The sequence below is a fragment of the Acomys russatus genome, chromosome 13 (assembly GCF_903995435.1).
Source record: "Acomys russatus chromosome 13, mAcoRus1.1, whole genome shotgun sequence".
In the NCBI taxonomy this organism is placed as follows: domain Eukaryota; kingdom Metazoa; phylum Chordata; class Mammalia; order Rodentia; family Muridae; genus Acomys; species Acomys russatus.
The window spans coordinates 12143802-12158990 of NC_067149.1; the positions used below are offsets into that span (position 1 = coordinate 12143802).

The 15189-nt window shown below is 49.5% G+C and overlaps 1 protein-coding gene across 1 annotated transcript in view; it reads left to right on the forward strand.

Moving 5' to 3' along the window:
• Positions 1 to 15189, forward strand: part of Slc4a5 (solute carrier family 4 member 5) — a 67194-nt gene that overhangs the window by 18078 nt on the left and 33927 nt on the right. Inside the window, exons 3-11 of the mRNA XM_051154794.1 lie at positions 345 to 505; positions 1267 to 1419; positions 2253 to 2348; positions 4943 to 4998; positions 6250 to 6407; positions 7528 to 7615; positions 10056 to 10210; positions 10993 to 11199; positions 13216 to 13390. Of these exons, the coding sequence (XP_051010751.1) occupies positions 345 to 505; positions 1267 to 1419; positions 2253 to 2348; positions 4943 to 4998; positions 6250 to 6407; positions 7528 to 7615; positions 10056 to 10210; positions 10993 to 11199; positions 13216 to 13390 (1249 nt within the window). The remainder of the gene's footprint in view (positions 1 to 344; positions 506 to 1266; positions 1420 to 2252; positions 2349 to 4942; positions 4999 to 6249; positions 6408 to 7527; positions 7616 to 10055; positions 10211 to 10992; positions 11200 to 13215; positions 13391 to 15189) is intronic.

The window sequence follows — 15189 nt, forward strand, 5'->3', positions numbered from 1 at the left end:
TCTGGTCAGTTTCAGGGACTTCCTGAAGCTGTTTTGAGTTGTTTACCTTCCTGTGTAAGGAGCTTCCCGCCAAATGGAATTTTTCAGTCTCAAGAGGAAACTATTATACCTCACGACTGGGAAGACCAGGGATGGCCATCCTGAGCCCCATTCTTTTTTTGTTTGTTTGTTTTTGTTTTTTAAGACAGGGTTTCTCTGTGTAGCCTTGGCTGTCCTGGACTCCCTTTGTAGACCAGGCTGGCCTCGAACTCACAACGATCCGCCTGCTTCTGCCTCCCGAGTGCTGGGATTAAAGGTGTGCGTCACCACGCCCAGCTCTGAGCCCCATTCTTAACCACTTCCAGGTGGATAAAATTTGAAGAAAAGGTAGAGGAAGGAGGAGAACGCTGGAGCAAGCCCCATGTGTCCACGCTGTCCCTGCACAGCCTGTTCGAGCTCCGCACCTGCCTGCAGACAGGGACGGTGCTGCTGGATCTGGACAGCGCCTCCCTGCCGCAGATCATAGGTGAGGCCAGGGCATCTCCCCTGCGGTCCCCACAAGCCAGGGCAACTCCCCCAACCTCATGTCAACCCACAGGTCTGTACGACTGGCCAACTCACCACTCACCTGATGCTGCAGAGATGAGTTTTGACTCTGGCGCTGTCTGGGCAGCGTTTCAGCTGCTCTGTACCAGGCTGACCTCCAACAGCTGGGAAAAGAACGTCCCTGAAATGTGGTTCAGCCAGACAGGAGAAAGGGAGAGGGGCTCCTCACATGGGGAGAGACGACTGTTGCCATGGCGACTTGTTTGTTGCTCCCCCACAGGAAAGCTCCCATTTAATGGAGGGTCAAACAAGGTGGTGGCTTGCCTCCATGTCCCTAAACATCCCTGTGAGTTTTAGTCCCTCAAGTGAATTTGATTTTGCTGTAACTATTTCTTTAAACAAAAAAAATAATTCATTTGGGAGGTGAAAGGCATTTAACACAGCACCTTTGTGCTTCCTGGCACACCCTCGTAGGTCCTATTTAAAATACACTTTTACAACAGGGATCTAAAAAGCGTGGACTCCTGTCCACACGTGCACATACCTGGAGACGTATACAGGACTTTTATACATGAAGAGGGTTGGCAGTCCCAGTAGTCAGCGGCAAAGCCACAGGACTGTTCTCAAAGCCCTGGTCCCTTTGCTCATCTTCAAGCCCAGTAATAGCAGGGAAGAAGCAAGGGCCCAGAGTTTTCGGCTCTTTCTGTCCCACATGGGCCTGGCTTGTCTGTTTCTCATCAGATGATGTCATTGAGAAGCAGATAGGGGACGGACTCCTGCGACCAGAGCTCCGGGAAAGGGTCAGCTACGTGCTTCTGAGGAAGCATCGTCACCAAACCAAGAAGCCCATCCACCGCTCCCTTGCAGACATCGGGAAGTCTGTCTCCCCCACGAGTGAGTAGAGCTGTGCGCTGGTGGGCACAGGCCATGTGGCCAACTGTGTGGCTGCAAGCGTCTGACTTTATGATACTAAAGAAAGTGAGGTTGTGGGGGCTCCCCACGGCCTAGGGGGGATCCCCCCCGACCATACTCTCTGTTGTCCCTGACTACAGATCACAGCACTTCTTAGGAACAGGTGGCTCACAGCCTGCACTGCACTCTGCCACAGCTTGAGACCTCGTAATATGGTCTCTATGGGCTTGCCTATGAAAGAGTTTTCCAATAAGTTCCACCCCCAGGAGAAGCTGGAAACTTCTGGAGAAAACAGAGCACATGAAGATGGTGGGAGCATGGAGGTCACCTCTAGCGTGCCAGGGCTTGAGTGCCATCTAGCAATATTCTAACTAGCAAAGCCTGGGGCCATTTGAAGAGAGTGGACTATTTACTGTCTAGCCTTTGGCTCTCAGGATTTGAAACCTCTGAAGGCCCTAACCCTGGTAAACCTCGCAGATGAACCTAGGAGCTGGCAGGTAGCAGACTCAGAGATGAAGGTGGGTAGTTGGCTGTAGCTGGTGTCAGTTTAGCCAACTGTGTATTCTATCTCCCTTTCAACTGTGGAAATATTTGCCAAGGTCCTCTGGAAGAGCTCCTAACCACTGAGCCATCTCTCTAGCCCCATGCCCGGGTAATCTTATTCACAGCATTCCTTTAAAAGTTATTGTTGGAAGGGGAGATGTGTCTTGTAGTGGCTTCATTTACTTTGAAGTGAATACATAGTCAGTGTGCTACCCAGAGCGGCTGCAGCTGCGAGGAGGCTGGAACCACATATGCCTTCCTTTGCCTCACAGATCGCAATTCCGCCCGGAGTCCCTCAGCAGGCCCAACCCTGCACCGTTCCACCGAGGACCTGAGGATTCGACAAAGCACCAGTTACGGCCATCTGTGTGAGTGTTCTCTGCCAACCAGGGCTAGCAGCACACTGTCTGTGACAGCTGGGGAAGGTCCACATGTCCATAGATGGAGAAGAAGAGCCCAGGATGTAGCTTGCTTAAGAGACCACCAGGGGAAACCAGACTTCCTCATGCCCCAGGGTCTGGGTTCCCACTATAATACTCCTTGCCCAACCAAGTCCTGGCATTGTCAGCACCCATCTCGTGTCCTAGGTGCATTGATCTCAGCCGTGAGAGCTCTTGTTCTCACTAACTCAGTCACTTGCCTGTTTTCTAGTGAGAACCCTTCTTAGTAATGGCACTGAAGCTGGTCCTTGGGGACGGAGGTGCAGCTCTGTGGTAGAGAGCTAGCCTAGCATGTTGAAAGCACCATGTCTGATTCCCAGCACCACAGAAACACAAGCGAAATGAAACTGGAACCACCTTGCTGGGTGCAGTGGCTGAGGCAGGCTTGCTACAAGTTCGAGGCCAGCCTGGGCTACACAGTGAGTTCCAGGCCGATCTGGGTTACAGAGTGAGACTCTCAAAACAAACAAACAAACAAAAACAAAACAACAATAACCAAACAACAACATAAAACATCCACCTAAGCCCTTTGCCCAAGGACACCCAAGACACCTCCTCATCACCATGAAGAAGAAACAAGAGCGTGGTCAGTAGCAATGATCAGGGGACTGTGAGGTCAAAGGTCACAGACAGCCTTTTGCAAACTCATCTGTGGTGAATAGTCAGGGGACCCATGGGGACAACGCACATACTTATAATCTCAGTGCTTTGGGGTTGGAAGCAGGAGGATTGAGAGTTTGATGCCAGGGGTAAGGAGGAGAGAGGGAGAGAAAAAGGATGGAGGGACAGAAAGAGGGAGGGACAGCAAGTGCCTACCATTGTCTCTTCACAGCAGATGCCTGCCTGCCTGCCTGGTTCAGCATCTCCTCTTCCCTAATGTTTGATTGCCCTTATTTCGCATGTGGCCACCAGGGGGCAGTGGTCACAGTAGTTGGAAAGTTGCTCCGGAAAGAGCTCTCTGTTCAGCTAGCTCTGTGTAGGGGACCCTCTTGTTCAGCAATGCTCCGCGATAGCCTCAGACAGGAGTCATGAGAGGAAGTGACTATTTGCTTTGTGTGAACTGGATCATGTACACAGCTCAGGTACACAGCCTCCCCGAGGTGGCCCAGGGCACAGATGGCAATAGGGACACCTCAGAGAGGAGGAGACATGCAGAGAAACAACCAACCAAAACCCTCCCTCTCGCCAGAGCATCTCCTTATGGAGTGAGCCCAAAGATCAGTGTGAAATAAAGCTAGGACTGAGTCCAGGATTGGGGGACAAGGAGAAGCAGGAACTCTAAACCCGGGGCGCAGACAGCAGCTGATGGAAGTTGCTGTTGAGGAAAGAACATCCACTCAGCTCACCAGGAGCCCAGGGTCAGACAAAAGGTCTGGTGTGTTCTGTCAAAAACAGCAAAGCCATCACTCTGAAGGAGAGGGGACCCTGAAGAGCTGAAATCAGGCGTAGTGCCTCTGAGAAAGAAATAAAGAGGCTGTGCGTGCATCCTGGAGTAGAGGGGAAAGACAGAGAGACGATGTCAACATCTGGAGGGAAGTGCGAGGGAAGGGTGAGGGAGGAGCCAAGACTGCCTCCCAGGACAGTAAGTGGCCAATGGGTGAGGTGGAGGGAGTGCTGAGTGGAGGGGGTGGGGTGGGGTTGATTTGGAGGAAGATAATGACCTGGGGGTAGCAGATGTGGTGGCACCAAGGTTCTGAAGCTCGGCAGAGAGATGGAACTTGAGATGCATTGTGTGTGGTTTCCCTCTCTTGCATGGGCATGCGCACGCATGCGCACACACACACACACACTCAAACACGCATGCACACACACACAAAGCAATAAATAGCAATGGGGGTGGCTGTAATTGACAGGGATGAAATGGGAGATGCTTTGGAGGGCACGATGGCAAACCCAAAACCCCATGGAGAGTCAAGCAGAAGAGGATTCTGGGAAGTGAATGGAGAACAGTGTTCTAAAAAGTAAGGCGGGGCTAGAGGCTCAAAGCCAAGGATTCATAGGGCCGAGCATACCCACTGGACTGCACTGCCAATGGGAACTAAAAGTGGCTTCCAGAGAAAGGAGCAATTGCCAATTCAGTTCCTGTACTGTCCCTGTCTTCCCATGGATTCAGCCAACTTGCACATCAGCCTGGCTCGAAGACTTTTCACGGGACCAGGAGGCGAGGCGATGAAACTGGTCTCTCTCACCACGCCCTAGGCACCTCATCTAAAAATACACCTCTGTGTCCCTCCCCCTCTGAGGCTGGCGCAGAGCTGTGCCCGGAGTAAGAGGGGCTGAAGGCAAGAGGCAAGCACGCCATGGATTGAGAAATGAGTAGGGAGACATAGGGCTGGGCACCTAGCTTCCTATTCAAGCGAACCATGTGGGGGATGCCAGCTGAAGGTGGCTGCAGCACCGAGGGGGAGAGGGGCTTGCTGTGGTTATGCACTTAGAGGCTGTAAGAGTCTCGGGGCCACGAGTACAAAGAGCTGGTGAGAGCCTGGCTGCCCCTGACAGGCTTGCCTTCCTTGCTCTCCTAGGTCACGCCCAGAGTAGAAGTATGAATGACATCTCACATACCCCAAACACAGACCAGGTAGGAGAGCTCTGCCCTAGACTACAGAGGTGGGGAAGCGGGGGGAAGGGTGGAGCCTTTGGTTTCAAAGGCAGTGAACCCTTGAAGACCTCTCTCCTGCAAGGGACCACAAGCTCCCCAGGACTAAGCAAAACCCGTAAGTAGCCTTCCCAAGGATGTTCTCAGCATCAGATGACTCTGGAGAGGTGGAGTCTTGAAGACAGGGTGCAATAGTTTGAGCAGAGGACTTGTGTGGTATATTAGACGCCGACCACTCCGTCTGGTAGCCAGTGGGGCTGGAGTAGGACCCCTTTGCAGTCTCAGTTATAAAGCCTAAGAATTATAAGTTCCCCAGGAGGTCCCCTGGCGGGAGCCAGGAAGCATGAAATCCTCCTGCATCCTTGGAGACTGGTCCAGAGATGCCTATGAGTAAAGGAGCAGGGCAAAGGGCAAACAGACTATTGTAACAGACTTCCCTCCACCACCAAAGGGGAAGGGCTGGACAGAAGAGGTCTGGACAGCGTATCACTAAGTGCTAAGAGTTCCATCTGTCCCAACAAGGTGGCTGTAGGCGAGAGCCAGCTTCAGCAAGCCCAGGGCTCTTCTCTGACTGCTCGGCTCACACGACAGAGAAGTGTTTTAGGGTCTGCTTAGTGATGATCCTACCATCTACGAAGTTGTAATTGGTCTCAGGTTAACATCGAGTCTCCTCACTTACAGAACTGGAGAGAATGTTTGGTTGTTTACTTTGGTCTCTTAATAATTTCTGTGGAACGTGTGTGTGTGTGTGTGTGTGTGTGTGTGTGTGTGTGTGTGTGTGTGTGATATCACATCAGAAGAGGGTATCAGTTCCCCTGGAGCTGGAGTTAAAGGCAGCTGTGAGAGGCTTGATTGGGTGCTGGGACCAGAATGTCAGGCCTCTGTAGGTACAGCAAGTGATCTTGACCACTGACTCATTTCTCCAGCTCCCAGGGAGATTTGATTTTTTTTTTTTAATTTATTTTTAGTTTTTCGAGACAGGGTTTCTCTGAGCAGTCCTGGCTGTCCTGGTACTGGCTCTGTAGACCAGGCTAGCCTCGTTGTAGACCAGGCTAGCCTCGTTGTACTCAGAAATCTTCCTGACGCTGCCTCTCAAGTGCAGGCATTAAAGGTGTGCGCCACCATGCCCGGCCACTCCTGGGGAGAGTTTAAAGTTAGACCTCCAGTGTTCTGTGAAGAATGAACAGGAGCACGCCAAGTGTTCTTGGGTGTGTCGTTTTCCTCCTGGAGCAGCGGAAAAACAAATTCATGAAGAAGATCCCCAAGGACTCCGAGGCCTCCAACGTGCTTGTGGGCGAGGTGGACTTCCTGGACCAGCCCTTTATTGCATTTATTCGTCTTACCCAGTCTGCCATGCTGGGAGGGGTCACAGAGGTGCCTGTCCCCACCAGGTGAGCCACCGGAAAGTGCCACTACACCTGTCTTCAGGGAGCCACTCCCCATGCAGTCAGAAAGCAAAGATATTTTTAAAAACAATATAAAGCCCAACATGGTGGTACATAAGCTTTATTCCCAGAACTCAGCAGGCAAATCTCTGTGGGTTTGAGGCCAGTCTCTTCTACATAGAGAGTTCCAGGCCAGCTAGGGTATCAGTAAGACCCTCACAAAAGACAGAGGTGTTCAGGGCAGGACGTAGCCAAGAAGGAAGTTGTTGAGTGGTTCGAAAGCAATGCCAACACAGGGGTGCTACCAGGAATGCCTACTAGGGGCAGAAACAGAAATGTTTCTTCAACAAAAAAATAGAAAAAAATTCTAAGGCTGGTGAGATGGTTCAGTGAGTAAAAGCACTTGTCACTCAGCCAGACAACGTGAGCTCAACCCTTGGAACCCACATGGTGAAACGAGAGAGCCAACGCCCGTGAACTGTCTTCTAAACCACCACGTGTGTGCAGTGGTGTGTGCGGTGTGGCATGTGTGCACATTCGTATACACATACACACGACAAATAGCCAACTAAATACATGCAAAAAGGAAGGGCCAGGTGTTGTGGCACTTGTCTGTAATCCCAGCACTTGGGAGGGAGAGGCAGGAGGATCAGGAGTTCAGAAGTCATCCTTGACTTGAGCTTGGGTTTATACGAAATCCTGGCTCTGAAACACACACACACACACACACACACACACACACACACACACACACACACAGCAATAGGATGTGGAAAGATGACTCAGTGGTTAATGGTACTTCCTGCTCTTGCTGAAGACCTGAGTTCAGTTCTAGCACCCATACTGGGTGGCTCATAATCACCTGTAATTTCAGTTCAGGGGATCCAGTGCCCTCTTTTGGCCTCCTCAGGCACTGCACTCACACACACACACACACACACACACACATCTCCATACAGACATACACATAATTTAAAATAATAATGATAATGATGGCTTTTTAAAAGATTCAAAGAAGGGAAGTTAAAAAGCGAATAATATATACATAGAGGCCAAAGAATTCTTCTCTTCACCTGTTTCCATTTTTCCCTCTTTGTTTCTTCCTCCTACTCTATCTTCTTTGCAGATTTCTGTTCATTCTTCTAGGACCTTCTGGGAGAGCTAAGTCCTATAATGAAATTGGCCGAGCCATTGCAACCCTCATGGTGGATGATGTAAGTGAAAACAGAAAGCATAAACTCTTTTATGCGTGCTAATAGCTGTTGTACTGGCACAGCCTTCCCTGCTCCCTGTCATCGCCAATTATCTACCAGGCACACTGGAGCCCCTGCTGTGGACCACAGACCTAAGGGTTAGAGATTCTGGGAGTAGAACCAGACCCTCTCATTTAGAGCACTATCCGGCGAGAGGGACAGATCTGCAATAACGAAATCATACAAAATAAAATTAGCCATGTGCTATCTGCCCGGGGAGCCGAGGCCAGCTCTGCTGATAAAAAGCTAAGGGCGAGCAGGAGGCAGGTAGCATGACCTTGGGATGCTAGCCTTCCGGACAAAGGGAAGCGATGGAGGCTCAGAGAAGCTGAATAGAATTGGAGCAATGTAAGCTTGGTGTGAGAACTCCGCAAAGGCAACACCAGTGGCTTGAGCCAGGGACCATACATTCCCTGGGAGAAGAGCCTAAAGGCCCTCTTCTGTCCTCAGAGTGATGAGGAGTTGGGGTGGGGTCTTTAAACACAGACATAACCCCATCAAACTCGTGAGTCTTTTGTAACATGACCCCTCCCCCCTCCGCCCCCGCCGCCTAGGGAGAGCGTCTGGGCAGTAGGAAGTGGAATTGAAAGGCGGGAACTTCTCAGACTGGGCTCTGTGGAGGTTTTCGCATGTGCTTGCTCTGTGGCAAACAGAAATGAAGAAAGTCAACAAGCTGAACAAAAGTCTGGCAGAGGTGTCACCAGGGGTCAGCATCTAAGCTGAGCGTGTCCAGGTTCTTTGGCTCTTACTCAAAGACTTGATACAAAGCCACACAAAGATTTGCAGAAGCAGTAGGGGGCTTGACTCAAGGTCAGGGACACTGTCAGGAGTGACAGCAGGCCACGTGAGTGAGGGTACTCAGGAACCCAGATTATTTTTGGGTTTCTTTTTATGGGGTTCAAGAGAAGGAGGAGTGTAGTTTGGGTAGTTCTGTATTTTAAGTGACTGATTAAATTATATAACCATTTCTCTCCTTGTGCATGGCCCTTTCCATGCACATCTGACTTTGATAGTAAGCACACCCAGTTTTGCATGGTTATAAGATACTATCTAGAGGAATCCCCCTAAGCGTTCACTTAAAAGGCATGGTGTGACTTATCACACAAAACTAGCTCAGGCCAGATGGACCTCCCTGCTTCTTACCCAGACACAAGGAGAGTGCCACTGAATATAATCTGTCTGCGTAAGGGAAGGAGGCAGTTCCATTATTCAGAGTGCAGCGTGCTGTAACACTGAGACCTCAAGAGAGATCACTAGTCTATTCCTGGAGTCCTCACTGAGAGATGTAGTCCATTGTCGATGTAAACTCATAGCAATTTATTGAGCTGATGTGATGGGGTCTGCTAAATTCTTTCTAGTTGGAGACCCTGAGAAGCAGAGGCATGGGGCCTTTTATAGGTTTTCGACAAAGAAATGAGTTTTACAGCATGTGATTGGTTGAAGCAGTCACAGGGGCGTTAGGAACTTTCTTACTGGGAGGGGTAAGTACATTCCTGGGAAAGTGGAAATTTTAAACACAAGCTGCAACACAAACTCGCTGTCCTTGAGTCAAGCTGGACCCTGCCACACACATAGTGATCTGATATCACTGTCTGTCCTTGGTTCAAGCTGGACTCTCCAAGCAGAGGAGATTTACAGACTTTGGCCTTAATGGGTGCCCTTAAGGGAGGACTGGGTAGGCCAGCTTTTACATTTCCCCAGACTTTGGCCTTAATGGAGGTCCTTAAGGAGAGGGGGCTGGTTCCTTTGGTGTGTGTACAGCTCAGTGCAGGTGGTGGCCCTAAGTTGCTAATAAGTTGGTAAGTACATGGGCAGAAAGGGGTATGTGTGCATAGTATATTCAGGTAAAGGTCTTAGGCTCAAAATGCACTATTAGAAGAAGAGATGAGTGTGGCCAGATGCAGTGGCGCATGCCTGTAATCCCAGCATTTGGGGAGGCAGAGGCAGGCGGATCTCTGTGAGTTCAAGGACAGCCTGGTCTACAACGTGAGTCCAGGACAGTCAAAGCTACACAGAGAAACTCTGTCTTGAAAAACCAAAAACATTTTTTTAAAAATCAAAATAAATAAATAGAAGAAGAGGAGGAGGAGAGTGTGCATAGCCCAAATCAAGAGGAGTCCCGGGTTGGTAAGCTATTCCCTGTGCTTGTTTGTCTCTAAAGTATCACAGAGACTGGGGTGCTGCTCTCCAGATGACGGCCTGCTCTCAGAACTGTCTCTTTCCCATTGTTCCCTATTTCCCCTACTGTCCTTTGTCCTTATCCACCCACTGAAACTAAGCTGGCATCCTGAGAAATGGCTAAACTGGTTCCTTTAAAAGTAGCCGTGGGTGTGCTCACTCCTAGGAGGGGAGAGCCGAGCCCTCTTTTTTTTTTTTTTTTTCCTTTCTCCTCCCTCACCAGCTCTTCAGCGACGTGGCTTATAAAGCCCGGAACCGAGAGGATCTGATCGCAGGAATTGATGAATTTCTAGATGAGGTCATTGTCCTTCCCCCTGGAGAATGGGACCCAAACATCAGAATTGAGCCACCCAAGAAAGTGCCCTCAGCTGACAAGAGGTGCGTGTTAGGGGTAAGAGTGACAGAGGGGACACCACAGGTGTCATATTCTCCCTGTAAAAAATCAGAAGCTAGGGCTGGAGGGATGGCTCAGAGGTTAAGAGCAGTGCCTGCGGTTCATCCAGAGGTCCTGAGTTCAATTCCCAGCAACCACGTGGTGGCTCATAATGAGATCTGGTGCCCTCTTCTGGCCTGCAGGTGTACATGCAGGCAGAACATAGCACACATAATAATAAATAAATAAAACTTTAAAAAAAAAAAAAAAAAACCCAAGCTCTAAAGTGGTGGGGGGGGGGGGGGGGGAGGCATTCCTGAATCATTTTCAGTCTTTGTGTGGTATGTGTCTGCGTGTGTGTTTGAATGTGTGTGGGTGCATATGTGGAGGCCTGAGGGTGACATCAGAGAATTTTTCTTCATTGTTCTCCACATTATTTATTGAGGCAGAGTCTCTCAAGATTTGGCTAGTCTTGTTCTAGCTTGTTTTTCGGTTCCCCTGTGCTGGAGTTAACAAGTGGCTGCCTTGCCCACCTGGCTTTCTCACAGCTTCCGAGAATCCTTGGTCTTTTGTGTGTGTGGCAAATGCTTTAACAGCTGAGCTCTCTCCCCACGCCCACGCCCACCTTCATTTCCCCTGCTATTTAAGATATGTAGGGTTTGAGGTAGGTTTTGTTTTGTTTGTTTGCTTGCTTGCTTGTTCAGAGGGGTAAAGGGACAGTTGTGAGGGGCTGGGCCCTTCCCAGCGCTGAGAATCTTGCTTTGTTCCATGCCCCTTTCTCTTTCAGGAAATCTGTCTTCTCTCTAGCAGAGCTGGGCCAGATGAATGGCTCTGTGGGCGGAGGCGGTACCTCATCTGGAGGATGCGGCGGCGGCGGCGGCGGCGGCGGCGGAGGGGCTGGAGGCAGTGGGGCCGGCGGCGGAGTAGGCAGTGGCGACGAGGCTGAGATGCCAGCTGTACATGAAATCGGGGAGGAGCTGCTCTGGACCGGAAGGTGCCCGAGCCATGCTGTCTTGAACCCTCTCTCCTTCCGGTCCTGTTGCTATCTTCCCGCTGCTGTCTGCAGCGCCCCCTGGGGACGGGGTCTGACCACTGCAGACTTTCCACGCTCCGTTGAATCCTCTCTTGGGTCTTGAGAAGATCCACGGGTGAGAGGAACAGAAGGACCCCGCCCATGAGGAAGGAACCCAAATTTTTCTCTAGACATCCTTTGGTACCTGTGTCCTATAGCGGCAGAAACAATGTACCACAAATAATGTAGTATAAAATCACTGAAATCCACTTTCACACAGGTCAGAAGGCCGAACTGCAAACGTCAGCAGGGAGCAGGGCCAAGGTGGATCCTACCTATAATTCCCAGCACTGGGGAGACTGAGGCAGGAGGATTGCTGCAAGTTCCAGGCCAGCCTGGGTTATAGTGTGAGGACCTATTTCCACCTTGCCCCCTAAATAAAGGTGCCGGGGGACAGCACTGCCTTTGAGCCTCTTAGAATCTCCTTCACCTCCTTGGGCCTCCTAATGCCAGCCAAGAGAACACTGCGCTCCTTAACTTGGCAGTTGCAGCGGTCCACCTTTGTCACATGGCCTTGTCCCTGTGTGTATGTCTTTGGGTATTGCCCTGTTTCTGTGAGGGCTGGATCAGAGCCCACTTTAATGACTTCATTCTAACTTAATGACATCTGCAATCCCAGCTTCCTTTTTTGAAGTCTCATGTAACCCAGGCTGACATCTAGCTTGCTACAGCTCAGGATGACCTTGAACTGATGATGCCCCTGCCCCTCCCTCTCCAGTGCTGAACTCATAGGCACCACCATGCTTGGCTTATAAATAAACCGGGGCTTGATGCATACAAGGCAAGCGCTCTCCCAACTGAGCTTCATTCCCAACCCAAAGATTTTAAAAAATAAAATCATATACACAAATATGGAGGGTGGGGAGTCTAGGGAGGACGGAGATTTAATGCACTTTTTTTTTAAAAGAAGCACACGCCAACATATAATAGCATGCTTTAAATTCTTTTTTTTTTTTTTTAATTTTGTTGTTTTTGTTTTCAAAACAGGGCTTCTCTGTGTAGCCTTGGCTATCCTGGACTCACTTTGTAGACCAGGCTGGCCTCAAACTCACACAGAGATCTGCCTGCCTCTGCCTCCCTGATTTCTGGGATGACAGGAGTGCGCCACCGCGCCCGGCTTTTGTTTTTAAAAAGCTTCGCTTGAGTCTTTTTTTTTTTTTTTTTTTTTTTTTTTTTTTTTTAATGAGAACAAGAGAAAACTGTCCTGCTCTGAGTTCCCTGGCTGATCCAGGAATAGCACAGGTTGACCTAGGTTTAGCAAAGTCCAGAGAAGTCCAGGGCTCTGTGCAAATGCTCCATGGCTTAGTTTCTCGCGGTGATGAGGTACTCTGAGAAAAGCAACCTGAGGGAGGAGGGTTCAGAGTTTGGGTTAGAGCTCTCCACCCTGGGAGAGTCAGAACTTGAGGGGACTGGTCACATTGCACCCATAGCCGAGCAACAGAAAGCAGTAAGCACCTGTTCGGTCTCACCTCACCTTTTCCTTTTTATTCAGTCCAAGATCCCCTCTCTGCCCAAGGAGCAGCCCCATCCTCAGTCAAGATGGGTCTTCCAAATCAACCAGCAATGTCAAGATAATCCCCAACAGGCACACATGGAGACCCATCTCCCCAAATGACTCTGTGACGTTGACAGTTATCACTAACCATCACATGTCACGTGGCTTGGGCTGGACAGGGACACGGGAAAGGTCCCACAGTGGAATATCCCCACCAGAACTCTCTTCTCTCAGACAGTTTGTGTACACCCTCCCCAGCATGGATAGTGCCGGCTGCAAACTTTCAGGCCTACAAGAATCATGTCTGGTCCTCGGTGTTCTGATAGAAAGGTTGTCACTCCATCTACCCCTGGTCCTCACCCGAGACTCAGTAGGGACCTGGAGGCATCCCTGCCCTTCCTGGTGTCTGTGGAGGAAAGATGTCTCCTGCCTGTCCCAAGCAGGTTCTTTGGGGGACTGCGGTTGGATGTCAAGCGGAAGCTGCCCTGGTTCCCAAGTGACTTCTATGATGGCTTCCACATCCAGTCCATCTCTGCTGTGCTGTTCATCTACCTCGGCTGTATCACCAACGCCATCACCTTCGGGGGCCTGCTGGGGGATGCCACAGACAATTATCAGGTGAGTATGAGCCTTGCTGCGGGCATGTGGACAACCGCCAGTCAGATCTGCTGCCACCTGGTGGTAGTAAGGAGTTTCAGTTTGTAATCCCAACACTAAGATTGTGTCTACCACCCTGAGTTGGGCCATCACTTTATGTAATGCCTTATGCTTCCAATAAAATAGTAATTTTATGGATGATGCAAAGGGGCCTGGACTTCTAGTGAAGTCTCCCATATTGCTGTTTGTTACATTCCCAGCTGATATTTAATGAACTAAATGCTAAGTTGGCGAATTGTGGCCTTTTCTCTACCTTTTCATTTTATTTATTTTTTTAATTATTGTATTGTATGCACATGCGTACTGCTAGCAGGCGTGTCTGTGTACCGTGTGCATGCAGTGTCCATGGAGGCCAGAAAAAGGCATCAGGTCCCCAGTACTGGAGTTACAGGCTGTTGTGAGCTGCCTTGTGGGTGTTAGGGACCAAACTCAGAGCTGAGCTATCTCTCTAGCCAGCCCTCTATTATATTTTTTAAAAATAATTTTGATTTCTTAGCTTAGTGTTAATGCATTTATGGAATGATAGTTAAGTTGTTAACCTTCATGACATCACAGGCTTTCCTGGGGAAAGCGTCAGTTTAGTAGAGATACCTGCAAGTCTCCCACCAGAGATCTTATCCAACAGAGGCCTCTGGGAAGAACCATCGGCGTTCAGAGCAATGTCAGGCCTGGTGGCACTGGACTATGATCTCAGCTGCTCAGGAGGCTGAGGGGTCAGGGGTTCAAAGCTTGCCTGGACAACTTAGCATGATGTACTCTCAAATATACAGATGTTTACACACACACACACACACACACACACACACACACACACACACACACACACCAAACACTCATCATGTTGGTGTGGAACTACATGCCTACAACCCCAGCACTTAAAATACGTAGGTAGAAACATTAGGAGTTCAGGCAAGCCCCTGCTACATATTGGGTTGGAGGATGACCTGGGATACATGTGACCTTATCTCAAAAAAGTGAAAGTATAAAAGTAAGGAGCAGCTGGGTGGTGGTAGTGCACATCTTCCATCCCAGCACTTTAGAGGCAGAGGCAGGAAGATCTCTCTCAATTTGAGGTCAGCCTGATCTACATAGAGAGTTCCAGGACTGCCAGGGATACATGCGAGACCCCGCCTCAAAATAACAACAACAAAAAGTTAACAAAGGAGGCTGGGCCAGTGAGTAAACACATTTGCTGTGAAAAGCTGAAGATTGGGCTTAGATCTCCTGTCCCCACAGTGGAAGGAGAAATCAGACTCCTGCAAGATGTTCTCTGGATTCCACATTTGTCCCGTGGCACACACACACACTTGCACTCACACACAAATAGTAATAATACATAAAATGTTAAAATTGTAAATTTTTAAATGGTAGAAAAATAGCAAGGACCTAGCTCAGAGGTTCTCTAGCATGTGTATTGAACCTCCAACAAATATAAGACAAAAGGGGGCTGGCGAGATGGCTCAGAGGTTAAGAGCACGGGCTGCTCTTCCAGAGGTCCTGAGTTCAATTCCCAGCAACCACATGGTGGCTCCCAACCATCTATAATGAGATCTGGTGCCTTCTTCTGGCCTGCAGGTAGGTGTACATGCAGGCAGAACACTGTATATAATAAATAAATAAATCTTTTAAAATATATATATATAAGACCAAAAAACAAACAAACAAACAAAAAAACAAAAAACAAACCAACAACTCAAAAGTACCAAGGAAAAGACACATTTCCAAAACGTGGGAATGAATGTCTGTTGCTGCCTGCGTCT